This window comes from Dermochelys coriacea, chromosome 6 (assembly GCF_009764565.3).
Source record: "Dermochelys coriacea isolate rDerCor1 chromosome 6, rDerCor1.pri.v4, whole genome shotgun sequence".
NCBI classification, from domain to species: domain Eukaryota; kingdom Metazoa; phylum Chordata; order Testudines; family Dermochelyidae; genus Dermochelys; species Dermochelys coriacea.
This window is the reverse complement of record NC_050073.1, coordinates 30,276,097-30,300,754: the sequence shown is the minus strand read 5'-3', so window position 1 is coordinate 30,300,754 and position 24,658 is coordinate 30,276,097. Positions and strand designations below refer to the sequence as shown.

Here is a 24,658-nt window from a genome sequence, read left to right as displayed (position 1 = left end):
GCTGTATTGGATTGCCTTACCTGTAAAGGGTTAAGCAATTCAAATAACTTAGTTGGCACCTGACCAGAAGGACCAATGAGGAAAGAAGATACTTTCAAATTTTGGGGGGAAGGATTTGTTTTGTTGTTCTGTTGTTGTTCTCTCTCCAGATGGAGAGACAAGCCAGCAGGTACAGTATCTCCCAAAAATCATACCTTGAATAATCCAACTAAAACCACAGAAACTGTAAGTAGGAAAGTAAGGAAATGCGTTAGGTTATCTTTTGTTTTGGCTTGTAAATTTCCCTATGCTAAAGAGGTGGTGTCATTCCTGTTTGTAATTGTGAAGCTGAACCCAGAGGGGAATCCTCTGTGTTTTACATCTTTTTATTACCCTGTAAAAGTTTCAGAGTAGCAGCCGTGTTAGTCTGTATTCGCAAAAAGAAAAGGAGTACTTGTGGCACCTTAGAGACTAACAAATTTATTAGAGCATAAGCTTTCGTGAGCATCCGATGAAGTGAGCTGTAGCTCACGAAAGCTTATGCTCTAATAAATTTGTTAGTCTCTAAGGTGCCACAAGTACTCCTTTTCTTTTTTCCTGTAAAAGTTACCGTCCATCCTGATTTTGTAAGTGTGATTCTTTTACTTTTTTCTTTATAAATAAAGTTCTTTTTTTAAGAACCTGATTGATTTTAGTGTCCTGAAGGCAAAGGGTCTGGTCTATGCTCACATTGCTAAAGCAACTGGTTGGTATTTTAATCTCAAGCCTCCCCAAGAAAGGGGATGAAGCGTTTGGGGGGATATTTGGGGAGGATAGGGATTCCAAGTGACCCTTCCCTGAATATTTTGTGTAAATCACTTGGTGGTGGCAGCAATATAGGTCTAAGGAATTAGTGCCTTAGAGAAGTTTTAACCTAAGCTGGTAGAATATAAGTTTAGGGGGTCTTTCATGTGGGTCCCCACATCTGTACCCCAGAGTTCAGAGTGGGGGAGGGGGAGAACCCTGACAACACTAGTGTGTAGCCTTTTGATCTCAGAACAGGCTGAGGTCACCATATTCCAATTATGAAGCATACCCATGCTTAAATTTATAATCTGTTAGCTTTGTCTGAAGTGTAGATAGGACTTAATTTGTGAATTTAAATTTTAATTAAGACATTTTTAAAAGTACAGGTTTACTTAAATGTATTGTGGCCTGCCAAGTAATCTGTTCTGTTAATAGTAAATTACCATTCTGATAATTAATCAAAAATATGTTTTAGCTATTAGAACTTAGACAGAACAATTAATTGCTTTTTAATTATAAAGGGGAAAATATATGTCAGGCTTAAAATCAAAATTGTAAGGCCACAATTCAAAAATCAGGCAATTTACAGTTCTCAGACCAATTCAAGCTGAATTGTAGCTCAATTGACTTCATTGGAATGAGGCCCATTGTGTTTCCATAATTTATTCAAAGGTAAGTTATTTCCATAAAATACATATAAAGAAGGATATTGTTATTAGTGGATAATTGTGTAGTGTTACTGCCATTTGGGAATACAAGCAGCTGAAATTCTAACCACAGAGGGTTCCATCTAAAAGCAACAGGCTGAAACTTTAGTAACATAAACACAAATTGTTACCCAGGCTCCTCATCCTTAATGTAGCAGACTTTGACTCTGTGCCTAATCATGAAAGATAACCCTGCATCCCCACTTTTTATCCATTTAGCCTCAACACCATTCTGAGTCAGTGATCCTTTAAAGAAAATGAGGCACGCTCATGGGCATGCCTTATGTCTGTGACCAAATATAAGATCCACAATCTTATTTTGGGAAAAGTGGCTTAGACGACTGTTCTTACTGCAAGGAACTGCTCCAGGAAAGTTTCAATAATAAAAGGACTGTATAACTAACCACTGTGTAACCAAGATGTAAATTCCATCTACTGTCTTGTCAAACATCTAAAATGAAAGTCAGTTTGGGACAAATATGAAATCAATATGCCATCAGAACTGACTCACTTAAAATCAAACATATTGAGTGATTCTTGAAGGATGATCTAGAAGAATGATCCAGAGTGAAAGAACACCACTGCCGCTTATTCAGCATCCTACAGATGAAGAATTCCTTTCTGACTCCAAATATGGTGACTGGATCTGTCAGGGTTCCCGCCCCACTCTGAACTCTAGGGTACAAATGGGGGGACCCACATGAAAGACCCCCGAAGTTTATTTCTACCGACTTAGGGTAAAACTTCCCCAAGGCACAAACTCTTTGCCCTTGGAGGGTACGCTGCCACCACCAAGTGATTTAACAAAGAATCAAGGAAAGGACCACTTGGAGTTCCTATTCCTCCAAAATATCCCCCCAAGCCCTTACATCCCCTTTCCTGGGGAGGCTTGCGAATAATATCCCTAACCAATTGGTTACAAAGTGATCACAGACCCAAACCCCTGGGTCTGAGGACAAGTAGAGAACTCAGTCAGGCTCTTAAAAGAAACAGAACTTTATTAGAAAGAAAAAAGGTAAAAGAAGCTCCTCTGTAAAATTAGAAGGGAACCTAATCTCACAGGGCAATCAGATTTAAAACGCAGAGGATTTCCCTCTGGGCAAAACTTTAAAGTTACAAAAAGAAAACCAGGAATACATCTTCCTCTCAGCACAGAGAAAATCACAAGCCAAAACAAAAGTAAACTGACGCATTTCTTTGCTAGTACTTGCTAATCCTAATAGAGTTGGATTGCTTGCTTTCTTGATCTTTCTCCGGCAAGCACACAGAACAGACAGACAAAAGCCTTTTCTCCCCCCTAGATTTGAAAGTATTTTGTCCCCTTATTGGTCCTTTTGGTCAGGTGCCAGCCAGGTTACCTGAGGTTCTGAACCCTTTACAGGTAAAAGGATAATGTGCCTCTGGCCAGGAGGGGTTTTATAGTACTGTATATAGGAAGGTTGTTACCCTTCCTTTTATATTTATGACAGAATCATACTACGCATGTGAGGAAGGATTAGCCATACTAAACCATATGAGATATTTTGATTATCACTTGTATCAAAAGTCCGACTTATCAACAACTCACTTGGCTTTTGTCAAATATGAGGCCACATGGAAGTGATGCAACAAGGTGGAGAGCATTGGGGAGATCTTTGTGCTTTTGGTGGATATGCTTTTCCACAAAGTCGCCTCAGAGAAGGCCATTCCTGTGAACTGGCAGAGTTTGAATCTGCTATTGACACCCACCAGAATTATCCAAAAACCCACAAGTCACTCTGGAAATTTCATGCTATCTGATGGGATCACCAATTAATAGTGCGAATTTCAGTGTGTGACAATAGCAGTTGACTTATTCTCTGTTTTCACAACTCAGCTGGGTTGCATCCGATGAAATGAGCTGTAGCTCACAAAAGCTTATGCTCAAATAAATTTGTTAGTCTCTAAGGTGCCACAAGTACTCCTTTTCTTTTTGCGAATACAGATTAACACGGCTGCTACTCTGAAAATTGTTAAACCTGATTCAGTTCAGGTTAAATCAGCTCTGTTTTTGTCTATAGATTTAGTTTCCTTGACATATTGGAGACTTTCAGGTTCAGTTACTGATTTTCAATTTTAATTAAATTCAAAGCTTCTGTGTTTATTTTCAAAGCTCAAGACAAGAGTAAATAACTGAGATGAGAAAAAGGAAAGTATGTACCTCAGCTCATAGTTTTTCAATCAGCAAAAGATTCTGTCCTTAGCAAAGATAGCATAGCTTGAAATTCTGGCAGGGCCTTTGACCCATGTGTCATTGATAGAAAATCTTTATCTATTCAAGCAACATGATCTGAAAGAGAACATGAACAAATTAAGCCTGATAAGATCAAAACTGCATGATTGGAGAGTTTTCAAATAATTTAAGCCCTATGGAAAAAGGTTTGGCCAAAGAGGAACTCACAGAAAACATGACTGGAACATTTGAGATGAGTATGCAACCCCTTTTTGAAATAATAAAAAGCTAAGTACTTTAACAGAAGCTAGTCTTGGATTGTCTGATGTGTAGAAAGAAGCCGTTACTGTTAGTGGTAACACATGAAAATCCTCACCTTACTAGCCAAAGGGTAGTTTTGATAGGGCCAGGAGCAATGGAGACATTTTTGGGGCCATAGGTGGGGTTTGAAATCATAACTGGGAGCAACTGTGCTCCTCTCCCTTCTTTACCCTTTTGTCGTCGTCCCCCCCCCCCGCCGTTGCTTCTTTCTTCACACTCCCTTCCTCTTGCTTAGAGTTTGGGCAGAGAAACTGTTGCGGTAGGGCACATTCTCCAGACTGGTGATTAGACTGGCCCCCAGCACCACCAGATATCCAGCAACTTTGTTAAGGGTGAGGCTGAAACCGTGAGCCCACAATGTCTATACTCCTCCTGGAATCCTTTTTTTTTTTTTCCTTTCTGGGCCATGACTAAGTTGTAATTTTTCAAATAGTTTTATCATGACAGACAACCAGATAACTGATCATCATAGCAAAATTCAGTTGGGTCTCTGTCCATGTTTGGGAAATTAGCATTTGTTGTATAAGTCATATGTAGAAACAGTCATTTCTGAAATTTCCTGCTATTACTAAGAATTGGAACTCAAAGAGCTTGCTTAATTAAGGATAAATATTTCTTCATTTACCTCTTTAGTGAGTTTCTCCAAATGCTACAGGATTTTTATATACTATTCAAAGAGAGTTGTGATATTGTAAAGTACAACTCATTACTATTATCATCCAGTGTATTATTGTACAGTTAGCTTTTCCACTTGCTTCAGTGGTCTTTGGTATACACCTCTACCCCGATATAATGCGGTCCTCGGGAGCCAAAAAATCTTACCATGTTATAGGTTAAACCGTGTTATATCGAACTTGCTTTGGCCTCGAGCATTTCCATTATTAATAGTCACTTCCTGCCCCCTGACTGACCCCTCAGAATCTCTGACCCATCCAACCCCCCCTTATCCTCTGACCACCCCCACCAGACACCCCCCTCCCATCCCTAATCACCCCCGCCCCCTGATAGGCCCCCCGGACTTCCACGCCCTATCCAACGCCCCTGACGCCCCGCCCCCAGAACCTCAGAACCATCCAACCCCCCCCCCCCACTCCCTGTCCCCTGACTGCCCTCCGAGACCCTCTGTCCCTTATCCAACCCCTTGGCCCTGGCCCAGCACCCTTAACACTTCACTCAGAGCAGCATGTCAGAGCCTGACGCACTGATCCGCCGGAGCGCACAGCCCCATCCCCCAGAGTTCTGCATTACCGGTTTTTTTCCGAATTTGTGTTATATCGGGGCGCTTTATATCGGGGTAGAGGTGTACTAGTAAGTTGCCAAGCATTAGGTTTTCCGAACAAACTTAGGTTCCTTTTACACTATTGCAAATGTGCCTGGTTGAAGTGAGCAAATAGTGGTTTAGTTAAGCAATAAGACGAGTACACTTATGGAAGAAAATAAAGAAATAGAAGTTATCTTGTACTAGTTTAAATAAACAAATCCCTATCCTATTAATGCATCCAATAAAATGAAACTATGATCAACAGTAATAAAACAAAAAACAGTCCGTTTATCTTTCTGCTCAGCTCATTGGAGATCATTGAGGGTGCATGTACTACATTCAGAAAGAAGCCAGTTTCCAGAGATTTGTCAGAGAAATCCAGTGTGGTGTTAAAGCCATGCTGGGTTTTGGCTGATACCTAGCAAAGATGTATATGATCTGATTCACTGCATCAGGAGGGATAGCTCAATGGTTTGAGCATTAGCTTGCTAAACCCAAGGTTGTGAGTTCAATCCTTGAGGGGGCCATTTAGGGATTTGGGGCAAAAATTGGGGATTGGTCCTGCTTTGAGCAGGGGGTTGGACTAGATGATCTCCTGAGGTCCCTTCCAACCCTGATATTCTATGATTAATTGTCTCTTTTAAAGGCAATTAGTGACTTTTTAGAAATGCTTCTTGAAAATTGTTTTCTGGGTGATGTATGTGTAGTAGTGCCAAATGACTTTAGAAAAAAAAATTAAGATCTGTATGTTAAAGTAATATACAGTAATTTGCCAAGTTCAGTACAAACTTTTTTGAGTTAGCAACTATATATGTATTATTGGAAGGATGAATTTCTGTAATATAGTCCATCTTTCAACGCATATGGTCTTCCAATAAGAGCTTTGGCCCTTTATCAATGTGGACACAAGAACAAATGGGTATAAACTGGCCACCAGGAAGTTTAGACTTGAAATTAGATGAAGGTTTCTAACCATCAGAGGAGTGAAGTTTTGGAATAGCCTTCCAAGGGAAGCAATGGGGGCAAAAGATCTATCTGGCTTTAAGATTAAACTTGATAAGTTTATGGAGGAGATGGAATGATGGGATAATGGATTTTGGTAATTAATTGATCTTTAAATATTCAGGGTAAATAGGCCTAATCCCCTTTGATGGGATATTAGATGGGTAGGATCTGAGTTACTCAGGAAAGAATTTTCTGTAGTATTTGGCTGGTGAATCTTGCCCATATGCTCAGGGTTTAGTTGATCGCCATATTTGGGGTCGGGAAGGAATTTTCCTCCAAGGCAGATTGGAAGAGGCCCTGGAGGTTTTTCGTCTTCCTCTGTAGCATGGGGCACGGGTCACTTGAGGGAGGCTTCTCTGCTCCTTGAAGTCTTTAAACCATGATTTGAGGACTTCAATAGCTCAGACATAGGTGAGGTTTTTCGTAGGAGTGGGTGGGTGAGATTCAGTGGCCTGCGTTGTGCAGGAGGTCAGACTAGATGATCAGAATGGTCCCTTCTGACCTTAGTATCTATGGAAAAGGAATATTCAAATAAGATCACTACTTCAAGATTGAAAATACATGCCCTTGACTATATTACTGTAAAAAGATAATGTGAATAGATCACAACATTGAAATATTTGCAGCAACAGAATAAAATGCTGTCGATCTGAACTTGAGTGATGTGCATGAAAAAATACAAATGAGTGGATGCCTTATTTAGTATTATATGTATTATCTTGGCTTTGAAGGAAGCAAAATGCTATGAAAGTTTAGTATATGATTTCATTAGTGGAGGTAGAAATATAATAGATCCTGAGATAAATTTGGGTGTAGAGCCTGGGACACCAATGATGGAATAATATTTGTGTCAACATATGTATATAGTTAAGACTGTAACACATCTTATAATCATAACTTGAGTCTGATAAACTATTTTTCATACTTATTTAGATACCAGTAGAATCAAAAAGCAGGAATTTGAGTATTGGCATTGATAATTTTAATATGAAAATTAATGATTGTTTAATAAGGTAATATAGATTTGTGATAAGATGTTCTGGGATCAAGTTATTGACCAGGCTAGAATTTTCAAAAAGAGACTTAAAGGATCTAGGTGCCCTGCTCCCATTGAGTCTCAGTAGGCTTCTTTGAAAATTCCAGATCAATATAGTTTTTCGTATTGATAGGGATCTCAGCCTATAGGGCTCAAGGATTCCAATTCTAGGTCTTCGTATTTTATGCAGATGCACCATTCTGATAAACATATCAAAAACTTGGAATTTACAGCTAGGCTAGATATATGTATTTTTACAACCCATGTTACTAGTTGAATGCAAGCTTTTGTCCATATCCCAATAAATTTAGAATTTGAAATAATTGGTGCTGTTTTTAAAAATTATAATCTGAAGATTCTGAAGAAGGAAATAGTCTGTCTAAAAACTGGTTTCAGAGTAGCAGCCGTGTTTGTCTGTATTCGCAAAAAGAAAAGGAGTACTTGTGGCACCTTAGAGACTAACAAATTTATTAGAGCATAAGCTTTCGTGAGCTACAGCTCACTTCATCTAATAAATTTGTTAGTCTCTAAGGTGCCACAAATACTCCTTTTCTTTTTGTCTAAAAACTGTTCCCTGTCAGGTTTTTAAATACTAGCTAGACTTCTATTTTACTGGATGTTTAAGTGTTCAGCTTCAGCTTCTATATGACTGGCTTGTATAAAATAATGTTTTATGACCTCTAAAAAGTGTTGATGATGAAGCTGACTTTGAACAAAGATCTGGATTGCTCAAAATTAATACTGATTGAATTTCTGTAATGGCAGAAATCTGTGGAGAGCATATCTGAGTGAACTTCTATCATCAAGATTAATCTGATATTCCAAGGAGTAACTATAAGGTTCTGAATTATGAAAACTGGGAATTGGACTGAGTTACAAGAATATTGTTGAGGCATTACTATGGGTACACTTGGTACCATAGCAAGAGATTTCTATCAAGGGAATTTTTGTTACATTCTTGCATTTTACCACTAATCACTGATAAGTGTGCTTGCTTTCAGGTTGCCCAAGAGACTAATTCTTTTGTGTCGCGTAACTGAGATTTCAGAATGAGGTTGAGGAATTGTATAATAGTTATAATTTTGTGAGCCCATTTTTTATTTATTCCCTGACTCATTTCTTTGTATTGAGTTGATAATTGTAAAAGTAATGAATTAAATAGAAAAATGTTTGTATGTTCTAATTTGCTTCTCTTTCTCTCTGGGGTAGATCGCTTTTCCATGCCTTCTGTTTGTTTAATTAAGTAGGCTTCGGGGAGGAGGGTTCCTCTTTTATTCGGGGGCGGGAATCAAACTCAATTAAAGAAAAGACGTGACACGGCTGAAGTCATACAGAGCAATGATTATGCAAACTATTATTTAGGGGGTAGGAAGTCTCATTCTTGAAGTTTCTCTAAGCTTTGTTTTATATTTTTCTTTTTAATTTAAATTTTTGCTGGTCATCATGACAAAATCTCTAAGGCTGACTGTTTATCAGTATCATTGCCATTATTTAATGTTATTTATAAATATGAACTTTTCACTTTCCTATGCTTAAAGGAAAACATTTATCCATGATAATACCACACCTCCAGCTGGGTATAATGCCACCTTCTCAGAGACCTGACTTGTGGAGGGCATTAGGGAAATTTATTCATAGGAGTATTTTAGTGTGATCAGAAATGAGGTTTTGTGAATGAGCCACTTTACTGTTGCAACTCTGATTTAAATTAATTCATAGGCTGCATGGACATGTTTATGTGTATATTCATTTCAAGTTACTGTTTATGCCTGTCTCACACCTGACCATTATAGACAATGCAAATACCAAACGTATCAATAATCTTAAAAACAGAATAAAAAAACTTTCCCTGCAGTATTATTTTTATCATGATCCTCTTCACCCATCCTCACTTAATATTGTCTTTGGATGTAAGAGAGCATGTGCGTCTTGCTGAATGCCCTAAATATTCGCAATTCTGGACTCGGGTGAACCAAGACAAGAAGCAGGTTTCTGAGTAAAATAGTTCTCACTGAGAATATCCAGCTGTCAGTCCCCTCTATCTCCCCCCCCCCGCTAGTTACACCAGTTCAGTTAATCGTAGGTGCTGTTGTGCTGCATGGAGAGAGTGATGGTCTCCCAGAAGATTGGATCCAAACTATTTAGCTTATTACTGTATAAGTCAAACCCAACACCCTGTCACCTGAAAATCAACTGCTAAGCAATTGAGATCACTGCTCACAAATGTTTATAGGCACTGTTTGTGAAAGATCACTCAGTAAGCAAGTTTCAGAGTAGCAGCCATGTTAGTCTGTATTCGCAAAAAGAAAAGGAGGACTTGTGGCACCTTAGAGACTAACAAATTAACCTCATTCATTCTGCACTAGCTGCAGTGGATGCAACTTTCTTGCTAAGTGCATATAAGAAGTATCTTGACAACTGCTGCATCCTCATATTCAGAAACTCTTTGGAATACAATACCATCATGATGTGAGCTTTAAAGACAAAGAGCATACAAATCCATTTATTAGGAGTGCAAATATAGGAGTAGATTCTCACCTGCAGGTGAGCCCTGCATCTATTATATTATATTATATTAATATTAGCTGTGACTCCCTGATCTGTGCTGCCCAGTCTCAGCATAAATCTAATCAAGACTGGATGGTTTTTAAAAGATATGTTCTAGTTGAATCAGGAATTATTTCAGGGAAATTCTTTGGTCTGAGTCATGCGGGAGGTCAGACTACATGGATCACAGTGGTCCCTTTAGACCTTAGAATATATGTAATCAGAGCAGCTTCTCTTTTCAAAGCCTGTCTCCAGTATGCATCTGTAATGGCTCCTGCACTAAAGGTGGAGGGACTACTGGCACAGGAGCACAGAGAAAAGTGGTTATCAGAGAAATGTGGCTATAGCAGAGCTGAGAACATTGGTCATTATCTCCACTGTTTCTTTTGGTGGTTTCTTCTGTTCTAGAAAGATTCTTCATTTTCTCTGAATTGAATTTTGGCCAGTTAGTCCTCTGCCAAGCTCCATTTTTCGCTGGGTAAATTGTTCCTCTGCACTAGGTAGATCTAACAAAATTGATTAAGGGCTACATTACAGCCCTTGGGAGGACGGAAGACATGGAAAGGGGAGAGAACTTAGGGGGTTAAGAATGAGAAAGAAAATGCATGCAAAATTAACAACAACAATTTTATAAATTGAACTATCAGATTTTCCCATCCTTACTCTGCTTCAGTGGTGAAAAACCATTCACTCCACAGCAGGGAGTCCAGAAATCTCTCGTCTTTAAAAAAATATTAACTTCAAACATTTTGCATAATCATGTAAGTAGAACTGTCAGAAAATGTGGTTTTTAAAAGAAAATTTAGAGTTTTTTCAGTGAAAAATCCAAAAACTTTTGACTGAAAACCAAATATTTTGATTTGGAAATGCTGTCCACAAAGCCTCATGGGGTTGTGGATAGTAGGGTTGCCAATTTGGTAATATTTAAAAACCAGACACTCCAGCAGGAGTGCCGGAACCTCCCTTGCGCTGCCTCTTCCCCCTGAGGCTCCACCCTTGCCTGCCTATTCCCCCGAAGTCTCCCTCCCATCCACTCCTCTGCCATCCTCCCCGCATCGCTTGCTGCTTTTCTCCTCCTACCGCCCTGCCTGGGTCAGGAGGCACTCGTCTGAGGATCCTGAGTTGGGAGTCATAGCTGCCTGACACAGGTAGAAAGTGGCCCTGGCTGAGTAGGGGCTGGCACAGATGATGACCTGGCACCTCCCTGTTTCCCCCGCAATAACCAGACATGGGTGTCTGGTCAGTAGATGTGACCGGAAACTGTTGGGTCCCCTTTTCAACTGGACTTTCAGGTTGAGAACCGGGCACCTGACCACCCTAGTAGATAGTTGCACCATGTCCCAGTCTTCTCATGGAGGAGTCAGTGGGCATGAGGCACAACGGCAGCATTTTTAAATCAAATTTTTTTTTATTTTTTTTTTGCCAAAAACCAGAAGGGGGGGATTCTTTCAGGTGTTCAGTTTTTCAACAAAAAGTTGACTTTTTTGTGGACAGCAGACACTTTTGAAAAGTCAGTTAGGGCTTAAGCAGGGATTGCAGGATCAGGCCCAGAATCTTATAAATGCCAAATACTGATATTTAAATATAAAATTGCTCCATCCTATCTTTGAAAAAAAAATCTTTTGAAAAAGTGAAGAACAAACTTTTCAGTTAACCAGAATATAAGCTGATAATGATATTTGAAATGTGGTGTAAAGTAAGACTCTGAGACAAGTTTTCTTAAAAACAAAAAAACACAGGAAATTCTAGTGGCAACTATGATGTGCTATACAAATACAGAAAAATTTAGTGTGTGAAATATTAGTAGGAAATTAAGGTTCATTTCACTGAGAGAAAAGCAATGAAATATATATTATTCAAGGAATTTCAATGTATTATACTCTTTATGCTTTTGAAAGTTAGTAAATTCTTCGAGATGTTGGGAACAGAGATGCTGCTGCACAGCAACGGGATATTAGAATACACATTGTGTATTTATGAACTGATTCCCTAATAGATAACAACTGGACTGGACTGGAATGTTGCAGCTATTTTAATAGCCCTTCCATTATTCTAGGGATTTTTTCCATTGTTTCTTAACTCAATTAACTAGAATGGCTGTAAAGTGGTTTACAAAGTATTTTGTATTTATGTTTTGCAATCATTGCACCAATGTTTTACTGCACCACAAATTTTAGACAAGCTCTGCAGTATATAAACATCTTGTAAATTAATATCCCTTCTTGTCTAAGTGTTTAATGACTATTGATCACTAGTTTGTCATGAATTGTAATGTATCCCATAGTTTAATTTAAAAAATATTTGTCAAATACTTTAGAAATTATTGTGCGGGACTTCGTATCACAGCTGGTGTAGTTTAAGGTTTGGACAGAGTCACTGCAAATGAAGCCCTGCTGTGAAATAAAAGTCAAAAGGCATCTTGGCATCCCAACCATTTCCTTGGGAGAAGATTACAGCCTGAGTATGTTGAACTTTATTGCCATGGGCCTCATGACAGTATTCAGAAACATGCATGGCATTTTTGTTAAAGAAACTCAGATGTGCTCAGACACAAGGGATGGCATTCTTGTATTTATCTGCGTCTTAAACAGAAAAATTAAAAACAAATTTTACACTCATTACAAAAGAACTATAATGGGGTACAGTAAAAATACTGAAGAATTTATTACTTCTGCATGTAGGAGTTGTTTCCTTGTTCCCTAAATATTTTTGTTATTAAAAAAGGGTAGAACAACAAATCATAACCTTAGATTGTGAAAAATGCATGTATTGTGAGATAGGCACCCCAGAGCTCTCTTTCTAGTAAAGTGCTATTGCTAGTGTTGGTTTGCTGCTAGACCAGAAGAGCTGTGGGACCACAAGCGGAAAAGTTCTACATTGTTAATTCATCATCCAGAGTATAGCTGGGTTAAACTTTTTAAAATTGAATAAAAATTAGGTGCTTGAATGCATCCATCCAAAATTGCATCCATGACATTCTCTCCCCTGCATTCTCTCTCAATAAGTCCACACAAACCTATGAGAGGCCAGAACCTAGTAAAGCCAAGTGTAAGAAATTTTCTAAAGTTAAAAAGAATCTTGGCAGAACTTCCTACAGACTGGGATGTCATTGTGCAGCCTTTCACACCAAAGATCTGTTTTGCTTGTTTTGTAGGGTACCAGCTCTCTTGTTGGCTAATGAAATGATCTATAGGGCCTGTTCTTGCTTCCAGCTGTGGCCCCTTTGCACCACTTTAGTGGTGTAGTGGGGCCAGAAAGTCATCTTAACCAACCAGCTATGGGGATTTGTCTGGGGTGAGGTAGACAGCTCTGTGTCTTCCCCCTAAGAATGCCTATTATGGGGCATGGTTGGAGCATATTTTTGTTCCAGTGATCCCAGGATAGTGTAATGTCCCTTGTGGGTGTTGCACTTAGTGTATCTCAGGGCAGAAGTGAGGTTGGTCTAATTTGCGTTGAATCATCCATAAGATCAGGGAATCACACAGGCAGCTGCCTTTGCCCTGGCCTTGCATTGTACAGAGCGCACACAGCTGCAGCTTGAGCCCATAGCATCTTTCCAGCCAGTGGTCAACCTCGCAAGAGGTAATAATAGAATGTAACCTCTTCACTTTTTGTTACTGAAGGTCACTGGAGCTCCGTCCTGCCCAGAACACTAGTTAGAGGTATGCATCACCTGAGTAGGCATAACTACAAAATGTTCAAGGGGACTTGTGAGGACATGGCTTGGTGAATTGCACCCTCCCTCAGTAAATTTTCTCTTCATAAACTTTCCATAAAGTATAAGACATTTTGGGGTGGGGAGTTTGCACAGGGCTTGGGCCACATGTGGTTACACCAGATAAATTGGGGAGAGATTGCAGGCAGAAGTAGTAGTTTCCATAGGGGGGAAAAACTGTCTTGCAATATTACCAGAAATCTGGGGTTTAATGTCAGAAATGTCATACATGAAGTACAAATGGCAAACAGTGCCAAATATGCATATTTCATTTAAGCCCTTATATGCAAATATTGAAGCACATTAGTAAAGATAGGTAGATGCATTTTTGCATGATCAGGCTTGTGGTGTTTATTGTGCAAAATCAAGCAACTTTATTTTGTGTATCTTTGCCTCTTCTCCATTGTGTGATACATTCTATCCCTGCATCATGTCTTCCTTCTGCCCCATCTACAACAAAACCATTCTGTTTCCCAGGTAAATTGCAATACACACACATAGTGCTGCGTACAAATATTATAATTATACATTTGTTATATGAAAAACAACCTTGAATTGTGTTAAACTTTTTTAGAACAAAATGTACCCATGTAAAAGGGTGTATATCACATCCACATTCAAAGATTTGAAGAACAACTTGGGGCAATTTTCCCCACAGCAGAGAGAAAAGATAGCTCCTCGCAGGCTTCACAACCACTCTCGTAGCCCTGTAGTTGGAGAGATGAGGGCACAAGTTCTCTGTGTGGATTCTTCAGTCGTTGTCTTCCTCTATGCCTCACAGAAGTAATACGTCCAGGCAGCCTCAGTGGAATGGATATAAACACTATTACAGCCTAGAGGAAGAATTCCTTCTTCCTCACCCCATTGTGGAGCAGAGGAACACAGAGTCTGGTACTGACTTCATAAGTGAAACCTATCTGTATTTGATGGTTATAAAGTAAGTAACTATGAAGTTAGCTTTCCCTAAAAGATGTAATGGCTGAAAACCATGTCCACATTGAAATTAGTTGGAGTTTTGCTGGTGATTTCAGTGGGGCTTAGGATTTCACTCTAATTTAAGAAAAATTAGATTCCATGCTGTATTTTGAATATATATATTAATTATATTACATAGCTTTGGTTATAGGAATAACAAGTGTTTAATACCTTTTTTGACAATCATTAAAGCAGGATAGAAGATTAGGTTATCTATAGGGTTAAAAACTTGTATTTAAGTGTTTTAAAAGGTTCTTATAATAAAATTCCACATAGGAACACATACTTTTTCATTTAATTAGCAGCAGCACCTAAATAGATCATATAACAGATATTATATGATTGTTAATATCTCATAAAATTGTTATTTTATGTGAAATCTATTTTTAACTCTGGAGAATGTAGGAATCATAGCCTTGAATGTGTGCTCTAGTATTTCTAGAGTAGATTATACAATCCATTAGATGCATTGCTTCATGTAAAATAGATAACATGACTGTCTATAATTAAAATACTTAAATCTTATAAATATTTCATATTGTAGGAGGATAAGAGACATTTTTGTGGGGTGACTAGAAGAGTTTCTGATTTATATAATGAAGAAAAGGGTAAATCTGCATTATTTTTTTCTTAGGTAACAATGTTTTATATACATTCATTGCTTGATTTAATTAAATTACATCTTACACTTATTTGCTTGTTGTATAAAAGATGATGTTTCTTCTTGTTTACAAATCAAGAATACTGACTTGTAGCTACATGACATTAACATTTTCTGTGCCAATGAACATAGAAACGATATTCAACCAATCTCATAATAGTAGGTGCAAAATATATTTTTAAAATTTGGAATATTAAAAAGGGTTAATCTGTTTTGAAATATTTTCCTAAAAATACTTTCTAAATTACTTATCAATAAAATTGTAGTCCCACTGTTTTCTAGTAACACAGAACCAGTTCATAAAATAAAGCAGTCTTTCTAATCCACCCTGATGAGCTCTGTTGTTGCTTTAGACAAAGAAAAGACAGAAAATACTGTAGTAATTTGGGTTGGTCAATATAAAGTAATCCCATAAGGTAACCTGTACTGACAGTATAAATGCTGTAAACCAATAAGAAGCTAAACAATATAACGTGTACAGACTAATATAGGGTGAAATCCTGGCTTCACTGAAGTCACTGAGGGGAGTTTTGCCATTTACTTGATTAGGACCTCAATTTCAGCCTTAATGTTTAACCAGTGTTGCAGAAATATATGTCATCATCGCTTGTAGTTTCACTACTCATGGTGAGTTATCGGTTCTTTCCTCACTCCTTTGATAAACATAGCTCACTTTAATCTGACATGCGTTTTCCTTTCTTTATGCATTAAGGGCCTAATCCAGCAAGATGCTGCACGCTCTTGGCATTCGTTAAAATAGATATTCAAAGCACTCAGTACATCACAGAAGGTGATCAGCACCTGGCAGGATCTGTATCAGTATATTGTATAGGTGTATACCCTTTACCATTATGCACACACATTTTACCATATATCAACAACTGGCATGTAGCTCATTAGTGTGTCACTTTATATGGTGTATGTTATGTTTATTATATAACAATGTACAATAAACTGCAGCTAATTTAAAATTAAACTGCAGCTTATTTAAACTGTTTCAGAACTTTGAGCAAAATCGTGCTCAGCTCTGTACAGAATGTAGAAAACACAGTTCCTGAGCTTACAGTCTAATGTAGATACAGTTTATAGCTACACAAGACAAAAATTGCCTTCAGTGATAGAAAATAGTGTAGATTTTCCTATTTTATTAAAAACACCACACTTTTTAAGATGGCTGGATAATGAGAAACTTCATAGAAGTTGTGAATTTTAAGAAGACAGGAATATTACTTCTCAGTGGAAGATATCCCTCTCAAGTTTTATAGGTCATGTGACTGAGAGGGAACTGGCATCCCTAAGAGTTTACTGTTGCTTACAATGGCTCCAATTCTGGAAAACACTTAAGAATATAAGTTATCTTGTTGAAGGCAGTAGGATTATTCACAGGCTTAAGGGATTTGCTGAATCAGAGTGTGTATTTCCCCTGAACTTAAGCAGGAACTCCTTCCTTCATGTGGATGTTCATTAGCTGTTCTCCACTGAGAATAGGAAGAGGATAGCAGGTTGTTGTCAGTGGTTGATGAAGTGAGGAAGTAGCAGTTGAAGCCTCCCAAAAATGCAGGTCAACTCTGACCCTGACTATAAGGGTGAGGGAAAGAAGAGATGCCTCCCCATCCCAGCGCCAAAAGCCTAAAATTTCCACTAGGTTCCAAAATCCAAAACTGCCTCCTGCCTTCTTCCAGGTTCAGAAGCTCCAGCTGCCCACGGCAAGTTGCCAAAACCTCCAACTTTGCTTCTGTGAATTCTAAAAAACAGATAGTGTCAATACAAAAATTTACTGCACATTGAAAATCTGAAGGTAGCATAAAATGCATTTAAATTTAACATCAAAAGAAGTAAATGGAAGAATACAGTGCTGATTTTATTAAGTATTTTCATATTTAATTCAATAAAGACTTCCATTTTAATATACTTGAAGCTGCCATTGAATTTTCCGTTTCCTTCATAGAATCATAGGGTTAGAAGGGACCACAAGGGTCATCTAGTCTAACCTCCTGTCACGATGCAGCTTCAGAAATTTCTGGTTCACAAAGTGAACTTTTAGTTCTTGCTGAACAGGGCATGGAATCAAACCAGTTTTCTACAAGAGTTGGTATCTCATTATCAATTGTCATTATTTATAGAAAGGCTATTTGTGTGCTAGGAATACGCCTTGATTTCCCATGTCACTCATCTTCATTCTATGTAAATTAAGAAAGCAATTTCATTGCTTTGCAATATCTCGTCAGGAATTTTTATCAGCCCCTTATATAGTGATGGTCTGGCCTTCACAAATCTGAATTCATTTCATACAGTACCAGTAGGTATATGACATTTACAGTACCTGCATGTAGGTAATTAAGAGTGTTTAAGATTTTTACATATAATCTCCATTAACTGTGGTGTTTTAGTGTGCTCAGATAAAGCAAATAGTTAATGGATTTTACTATACTTCAAGCAGCAGTATTAGGAAGGTATCTTGGGGAGAAATTTGTCCTGGAATGGGATTATTTTACTTGTATTGTCTAATGCTTTCATCACATGCTGGCCAAGGAAATATATATTGATTATACAACTACATTAGAGGTGTAGAGGGTACTGCTGACATGCTAAATGTGGGGAATTGCATATTTGTAAGTAAAAATGCAAAAATAAAGCACCATATGTTGTCTGTGCTGTGGTGATATATATCTTTTAGACATATGTTAGCTCTTGGAACACTGAATGCTCTCTAGGTGAGGATTCTAAGATTGCTCAGTTTAGAAAGATATTTTTGTGCATGTTTTGGGTAAAAGCCAAAATGCCAACAAAATAATTTGAGCCAAAAGATTGAATGGACAACTTGAAACAATCAGCATAGATCATTTTGCATCTAGACACACATCCATAAAATATACAAAAGGAAAATAAGTATTTCTTTGTAAAGCATTGAGAATTTTTAAATAATGTATAGTCTCACTTTAAATGTAGAGTCATCTTACTAACTTAAATTGAAAATATTAAAAATGTGACATGTATTGTATACACATACCATCACATAAATATGTGTGTCAAACCACAAAACATTCTTATAAAGTAAGGTTATAGATATGGGCAACAACATAATAGCAAATAATTCACAGTTTGAGAATGACAGGCATGCCAGACTTTCCCTTCTGAACTCCATTATGTCTAGACACTGAAAGAGTGGAACTCGTGTATAATTTTACAAACTACATAGTATTCTGAGACACGTATCACAGTAATGAAAGATATCATCAGAGTATCTATCATGCTTTTCATCATTTTTTTTTCATTCTATAATGATCACCTTCTCAAATGGTATGAGATGCATGTGCAGAATGCACAGATTTACACGCACGTATTTCCATGCACAGTTGCCACATTCACATTCAGGCAGGGCACAGGTCTAGACAACTAAAAGTTCATTTACAAGTACAACTCGGGTAACCTTGCATAAATGTTCGCTTACACATGTGTATCCATTTATACACCACCTTTAAAATCTGTCTCTTAAATCTTTTGTCAAATTTTGGTTTTTTCCATGACTGTGTACATCGATGTGTTACTCAGGATGACTGGGCTACTTGAATTGAGAAGAGAGCACTGAAGTATTTGTTATGAAAAAAGTATTAAAAATCACATGGACTTTTCAAACAACTAGAAAAAACTACCTGAAGATTAGATTTTTGGTCTATAAACTTTGGACCCAGTCCTGTGGTTCTTAACACTAATAGGCTCATTGACTAAGTTATGACTTCTTATGTGAGAACGAACTGCAAGATAAGGCCCTTTAACAGTGTCCAGTGGGCCACTTTGGATGTGAGTGTATCAAGTATTACAATAAATTGCATAACAATTCACATGAGCAGTCACAATGAAGTTAGGATTACTAGAATGAGGAGAATGATTTCCTAGTTGTGGGTACAGAGTTGAAAATCGACATTTAGTAGTACAGATTAAATTGCAAAAAGTTTGATTTGAGAGAAAATTGTAAGGTAGGAAGTGTGTCAGCATGAAGGTATAAATAAAAATCTTGGCAGAGGAACAGTCCAGATAATTTTGGATTCGGGTAAATTATCAAAGATTAAAAATAGATAAGCAGATCTTGGATCTTTGGGTTGAATTGAAGGTTCTCAACAGTAATGGTCAGCATGAAACAGGAGTTGATAAAGATAGTGCTAATGGAAGTTATGTTTATGCCACTCATTATCCAGTATATAACTCGGTATTTGTTTTATAGAAATAGTTGCATTATCATGTTTCTCCAACCTTGGCAACAAGGACCAATGAAAAATATTTAGTCCATTTAAAATTTTTAAAAAAAGAGAGAGGGAGAGAGGCCTTTCAGAAATAGATTTCTTTGGATAGGGCTTCGTGGACTGCTTTCACGTTATGTTTTCACTGAATGTTGTTTGTTAATTATTTTTAAAAATAATCTTAAAAAGTTAAGTAGTTTGTTTTTTAAACCTTAAGGTACCTATCAATTCTAGATTCTCTTGAATGATTTCCATAACAAGATCATTATTTTCTTCAGTCCACTCACTGGTTCATTTACTTTGGCATGACATCTCTTTCTTTATCCTTATTTTGAAAGATCTGAGTGACGCATTTCACTGTTAAATTAAGCATTCTCAGACTATAAACGGGTTTCGGAGTAGCAGCCATGTTAGTCTGTATTCGCAAAAAAGAAAAGGAGTACTTGTGGCACCTTAGAGACTAACAAATTTATTTGAGCATAAGCTTTCGTGAGCTACAGCTCACTTCATCGGATGCATTCAGTGGAAAATACAGTGGGGAGATTTATATACACACCCACAGAGAACATGAAACAATGGGTTTTATCATACACACTGTAAGGAGAGTGATCATTTAAGATGAGCTATCACCAGCAGGAGGGGGGGAAGGAGGAAAACCTTTCATGGTGACATGCAAGGTGGGTCATTTCCAGCAGTTAACAAGAACATCTGAGGAACAGTGGGGGATGGGGTGGAGGGGAGAAATAACATGGGGAAATAGTTTTACTTTGTATAATGACTCATCCACTCCCAGTCTCTATTCAAGCCTAAGTTAATTGTATCCAGTTTGCAAATTAATTCCAATTCAGCAGTCTCTCGCTGGAGTCTGTTTTTGAAGTTTTTTTGTTGAAGGATAGCCACTCTCAGGTCTGTAATCAAGTGACAGGAGAAATTGAAGTGTTCTCCGACTGGTTTTTGAATGTTATAATTCTTGATGTCTGATTTGTGTCCATTTATTCTTTTATGTAGAGACTGTCCAGTTTGACCAATGTATATGGCAGAGGGGCATTGCTGACACATGATGGCATATATCACATTGGTAGATGCGCAGGTGAACGAGCCTCTGACAGTGTGGCTGATGTGATTAGGCCCTATGATGGTGTCCCCTGAATAGATATGTGGACGGAGTTGGCAACGGGCTTTGTTGCAAGGATAGGTTCCTGGGTTAGTGGTTCTGTTGTGTGGTGTGTGGTTGCTGGTGAATATTTGTTTCAGGTTAGGGGGCTGTCTGTAAGCAAGGACTGGCCTGTCTCCCAAAATCTGTGAGAGTGAAGGGTCATCCTTCAGAATAGGTTGTAGATCCTTGATGATGCGTTGGAGAGGTTTTGGTTGGGGGCTGAAGGTGATAGCTAGTGGTGTTCTGTTATTTTCTTTGTATGAAAGGTTTTACTTTGGAAAACCTTTCTTCCCACCTTTGCCTCTATTCGTTGCAGTGGTGTCATTTGTCTTCTAAGTTCCTGTCATGTGAAAGATGATGTTCCCTCATTAATACAATATGCAATCTGTATGGATTGTCTTCATCTTCTGCCACAACTTAGTGGTAATGAAAGAAACAAACTCGAACTCCATTACAAAACAAAAATCTTTGAATTTCTTCCCCACCAAATACAATTAACTATGACAGAAAATATCATATTACCTCTATAGAAATCCATGGTATTCCCACATCTCGAATACTGCGTGCAAATGTGCTCACCCCATCTCAAAAAAGATATATTGGAATTGGAAAAGGTTCAGAAAAGGGCAACAAAAATGATTAGGGATATGGAACAGCTTCCATGTGAGGAGAGATTAACAAGACTGGGACTTTTCAGCTTGGAAAAGAGATGACTAAGGGGGAATATGATAGAGGTCTATAACATCATGACTGGTGTGGAGAAAGTAAATAAGCAAGTGTTATTTACTCCTTCTCATAACACAAGAACTAGGGGTCACCCAATTAATAGGCAGCTGGTTTCAAACAAACAAAAGGACGTATTTTTTCACACAACGCACAATCAACTTTTGGAACTCTTTGTCAGGGGATGTTGTGAAGGCCAAGACTATAACAGGGTTCAAAAAACAAACTAGATAAGTTCATGGAGGATAGGTCCATCAATGGCTATTAGCCAGGATGGGCAGGCATGGTGTCTCTAGTTTCTGTTTGCCAGAAGCTGGGAATGGGTGATGGGATGGATCACTTGATGATTACCTGTTCTGTTCATTCCCTCTGGGGCACCTGGCGTTGGCCTCTGTTGGAAGACAGGTTACTGGGCTAGATGGACCTTTGGTCTGACTCAGTATGGCCGTTCTTATGTTCTTAACTCTGATTATTCTGTGAACTATCTTTGCGACAGTTTTAAACTTCTCTCAAATAAAATGTCTTTGAAGCTTCATTTCTAATTATATCTATTCAGAATTAAGAATTTAAGCTATTCTTCACATAGCCTCTGTATATGACCACTTATGGGATCAAGGCATCAGGACATGTGAATATACAGAAGCTCATCTTGAAGAATTATTACAGTTACTATTTTTCTTTTGTATAGTTTGTTTTTGGTAAATGTACTTCATTATTTATCATTTGACTCACCATGATGATAGTTAATTGAATGTCATAGATTTAAATATGATGGGGCTTATTCTTACCTCTCATGCTGATGTATATCAGATGCAACTCCATTGAAGCTCGTAGAATTATATTGGCATAAAATAGAATCAGTCCCAGCATGTTAAATGAATGCCTGCTTAAATAGTGGTTTCTTGAAATAACATTTCATCAACTGTGTGAAAAATACTTAAATTACAATGGACTAGTAATAACCCCCTCTATAATGACTGATACTTTCCTTCCATAAAAGTGATTATGAACAATGTACTTGTTATTTCCTTGTGTAAGTTTTGAATAAGTATGTTACATGCACCTATTTACTGTATTTATACAAAGTAAAATTTCAAAATGATTGTATAAAATTAAGTTGAAACCAAAAGTTCATAGAAATGACTTTTCTGTATGTTTGCAGTTATTATTACCAGACTTTTGTTGTGGTTGAAACTTAATGCTACTGTGCCGTAGACTCAGCATTGGCAACAACCTAGCAACTTTGCTTCAAGTCAGTTAATGGCCGTGTTATTACTCTGGGGTGTGCAACAAGAATGATCCTCAACCGCTAAGAAACGGGTGTGTGGACTACCATCTCTAAGAGCACATTCTTATTGCTGATATATGGAGTAGAATTGGCTCACCCTTATGACTGGAGGTTAAGGTACCACTGTTGGAACAACAAGGGCAGAAAGGGACATATAACAAAAAAGCCCATCCCCAACAAAAAGGAAAAGGTCAATCTGTCTATTATGTATAAATGTGGTTTACGCTGTCAGCTAGTCATCATGACTTATGCTTATTTTCTGTGTATGTTTTTCTTGAAGGATTGTTCAACTTCAGAAGAGTACAGCATTGCTGCAGCATTACTGCCCCTGACAACTGCATTCTACAGAGTAAGTTTTTACTGGTTTTAATTTAAGTTGATTACTGTTTTCTTAAATGTGTTTACATTTATTTAGATCAGCAGTTCTCAAATTATGGGTCAGGACCCCAAAGTGGGTTGGGACCCCGTTTTAATGGGATTGCCAGGGCTGGTGTTAGACTTACTGGGGCCCGGGGCTCAAGCCCGAGGACTTCCTCTCCAGCACTGGGCAGCTGGGCTCAGGTTATAGGCCCCCCTGCCCGTGGCTGAAGCCTTTGGGCCCCCCCTGCCTGGGGGCAGTGGGGCTCGGGCAGGTTCAGGCTTTGATCCCCCATCCTGGGAGTCATGTCGTAATTTTTGTTGTTAGAAGGGGGTCGCGGTGCAATGAAGTTTGAGAACTGCTGATTTAGATCACTAAAAGGATGGAAGTGATGACATGAGAAAACCTAAAAGGTAGGAAGCCTTTTACCGAAGCCCACTGAAGTCAATGAGTGTCTTTCAGTGAACGTCAGAGGGCTGTGCATCAGGCCCAGAATGAGGGGGATTGCTTGGCAATGGGAGTTCTGACTACAGCAGAACAAATTGATTTTTCAGTTCGGCCAGCATGCTGAAAAATCAGAAAAAATATTCAATTCATTTCCAAAAACGTGTGGAAGTTGTCAGCAAATCGGAAAAATCTATTTGGGGTTGTACAAAAAGTTTTGTTCTGGTCAGCATCGTATTTATTGTCCAGGTCTACAGTTATCCAGTGGAAACACTGTGAGACTATGGAAGTTGAAAGGATGATGATTTTCCATGTTTCAGACCTGAATAGAAAAACTAAGAAATCTGACTGTCACTTGCACAAACCAGATGTTGCTGCATAATGGAAAAAGAATTTTGTTTTTCCCAGATCTAATCTTCAGGTTTAGTGACTGTCCCTGGTTTATGCCTCATAAGACTCTCATTCCTTGGCAAAAAGGCAGAAGCAGATTTTATTTTGGTTATATTTTTGATAGAAAATTAAGATTTAATCTGTTTTTAAAAAACGTTGTTTAGAATGCCAGATCAGCAGGGGAACTTTCGGAGGGTCTAAGTACAGGGATTCCATTTGGAGTTGGAAGATGAATAGAACTTTTAAAATATATTTCAAATTCTTTAGAGTCTTTCAAAATTTATGCAGGACTGGAACAAATAGGTCTCAACCTCTCATGGGTCTTTGTAGAGAGGGCTGTGTATGGGCATTCTTCTTAGGAAATTGGTACCTATATTTTTTTTAAACCATCTGGTACTAATTCTGGAGAGCTGCACTGAGTCGGGCAGCTGGTGGTGGTCCTCCATTTCTGATTTTGAGGAGATGACACCATCAAATACTGTCAAGCACGCTTCCCTTCCTACCCATTCCTAGTCTTTGGAGCGGAGGTCGAAGCGGTATGTAGGGTTGGGCCTGGACCAAGGGGGCACTGGAATCAAGATCTGAGGACAGGTCAGGATCAGAACCGAGATCAGAATCAGTACTGTAGCAGGAAACCAGGTGCAAGCCAGGGGTCAAAGCTATGTGACCAGAATCCAGGGACAAGCCAAGTCAGTACTGTAACTGGGGTCCATGTCCAGGCCAAAGGTCAAAGCCGGATAATCAGCATCCGAGGAGGATCAGGAAGCAGAGGCAAGGCTGTAAGCATGTCAATAGCAGAGCTTGAGCGAGATTAGAGTAGGGCAAGGACAAGAGTGGAATGAGCTCAGGCAAGGCTGGGGAATAAAGAGGAACAGGA

General features: G+C 38.4%; 1 protein-coding gene across 3 annotated transcripts in view; it reads left to right on the top strand.

Moving 5' to 3' along the window:
- Positions 1 to 24,658, top strand: part of SBF2 (SET binding factor 2) — a 527,933-nt gene that overhangs the window by 368,052 nt on the left and 135,223 nt on the right. For all 3 annotated transcript variants that reach the window (XM_043517429.1, XM_043517428.1, XM_043517427.1), the window contains exon 17: positions 22,870 to 22,938. In XM_043517429.1, coding sequence (XP_043373364.1) covers positions 22,870 to 22,938 — 69 coding nt within the window. The remainder of the gene's footprint in view (positions 1 to 22,869; positions 22,939 to 24,658) is intronic.